The sequence below is a fragment of the Meleagris gallopavo genome, unplaced genomic scaffold (genome assembly GCF_000146605.3).
Source record: "Meleagris gallopavo isolate NT-WF06-2002-E0010 breed Aviagen turkey brand Nicholas breeding stock unplaced genomic scaffold, Turkey_5.1 ChrUn_random_7180001953606, whole genome shotgun sequence".
NCBI lineage: Eukaryota > Metazoa > Chordata > Aves > Galliformes > Phasianidae > Meleagris > Meleagris gallopavo.
In genome coordinates, this window is record NW_011214612.1 from 1 (window position 1) to 1,301 (window position 1,301).

At 64.2% G+C, this 1,301-nt stretch overlaps 1 protein-coding gene across 1 annotated transcript; it reads left to right on the forward strand.

Moving 5' to 3' along the window:
• Positions 1–5: 5 nt before the first annotated feature.
• On the forward strand, positions 6–1,295 carry LOC104917024 (5'-AMP-activated protein kinase subunit gamma-1-like; the record flags this gene model as incomplete). Its single annotated transcript, XM_010728088.1, has 5 exons — positions 6–176; positions 438–603; positions 709–746; positions 859–1,005; positions 1,094–1,295. Coding segments are annotated over 5 exons (627 nt in total), but the record flags the coding sequence as incomplete, so codon positions are not given.
• Between the last annotated feature and the right edge of the window lie 6 nt (positions 1,296–1,301).

Genomic DNA, 1,301 nt, shown 5'->3' on the forward strand with positions numbered 1-1,301 from the left:
GGGGGGGTCTGTATGAGCCCCAGTTCCTCTTTCTCTCTCCACCCCACAGCCTCTTTGATGCCGTCTCCTCCCTGATCCGGAATAAAATCCACCGCCTCCCCGTCATCGACCCCGACTCGGGCAACACTCTCTACATCCTCACCCACAAACGCATCCTCAAGTTCCTCAAACTCTTTGTGAGTCCCCTCCCCGCACAGCAGTGGCTGCTGCCCCCCCCCAAGATGAGCCTGCAGGCTCCGGGGGCGTTGGGGGGTGGGCGCAGGTTTGATGCTGGGGGTTCCCTGGGCGGCGTTGGGGTCCCACTCCGCACCCAGCGCTCTCTGCTTTCACTCCTAGGACCCCATCCCAGCCCCCCTCCCCATGAGCCAGGGTGCAGCCGGAGCACCAAACCGAGCCAGCGTCAGCACTGTCCCCTCCTCCCTCCCCGTCCCCTGCAGATTGCAGAGGTCCCAAAACCCGAGTTTATGGCCCGGACTCTGGAGGAGCTGCAGATCGGTACCTACAGCAACATCGCCGTGGTGAGCACCAGCACTCCCATCTACGTGGCTCTGGGCATCTTTGTGCAGCACCGTGTGTCTGCTCTGCCTGTGGTCGATGATTCGGGTAAGGCTTTGGGTGCAGCGTCCCCGTTTGTGGGGTCGGGGGCATCCCTTGGGTGCAGCCCTGCGGGTCGCTGCCCCCCCTTACAGCTGCAGCTCTCCCTTGCAGGGCGGGTGGTGGATATCTACTCCAAGTTTGACGTTATCGTGAGTATTGAGGTCGTGCTGACGGGGAACAGAGCTGGAAGGGATGGAGATCGGGGGCTTGTGGGGCTCTGGGGGTCCCGGCTGCCCCCCCCAGTGCCTCTCCCTGCCCCAGAATTTGGCTGCTGAGAAGACCTACAACAACCTGGACGTGACGGTGACGCGGGCGCTGCAGCACCGCTCCCATTACTTCGAGGGCGTCCTCAAATGCTACAAACACGAAACGTTGGAAGCCATCATCAACCGCCTGGTGGAGGCCGAGGTAACTCACACCCCACAGACTGCAATGGGGTGAGCGGGGTCCCCGTGCCCACCTCAGCCCCCCGCCCACCCCCCCACCCCCCCCCCAGGTGCACCGTTTGGTGGTGGTGGATGAGAGCGACGTGGTGAAAGGCATCGTCTCCCTCTCGGACATCCTCCAAGCCCTGGTTCTCCCAGAGGGCTCCGAGCCCTGAGCGGTGCTGTGGGGGGGACTCAGCCCAGCCCGGTGCCCCCCACCCTCCCCTCCTGCCCCGGGGGGGTTCCACTCACCAGCAGCAGCAGCAATAAACCGCCGGC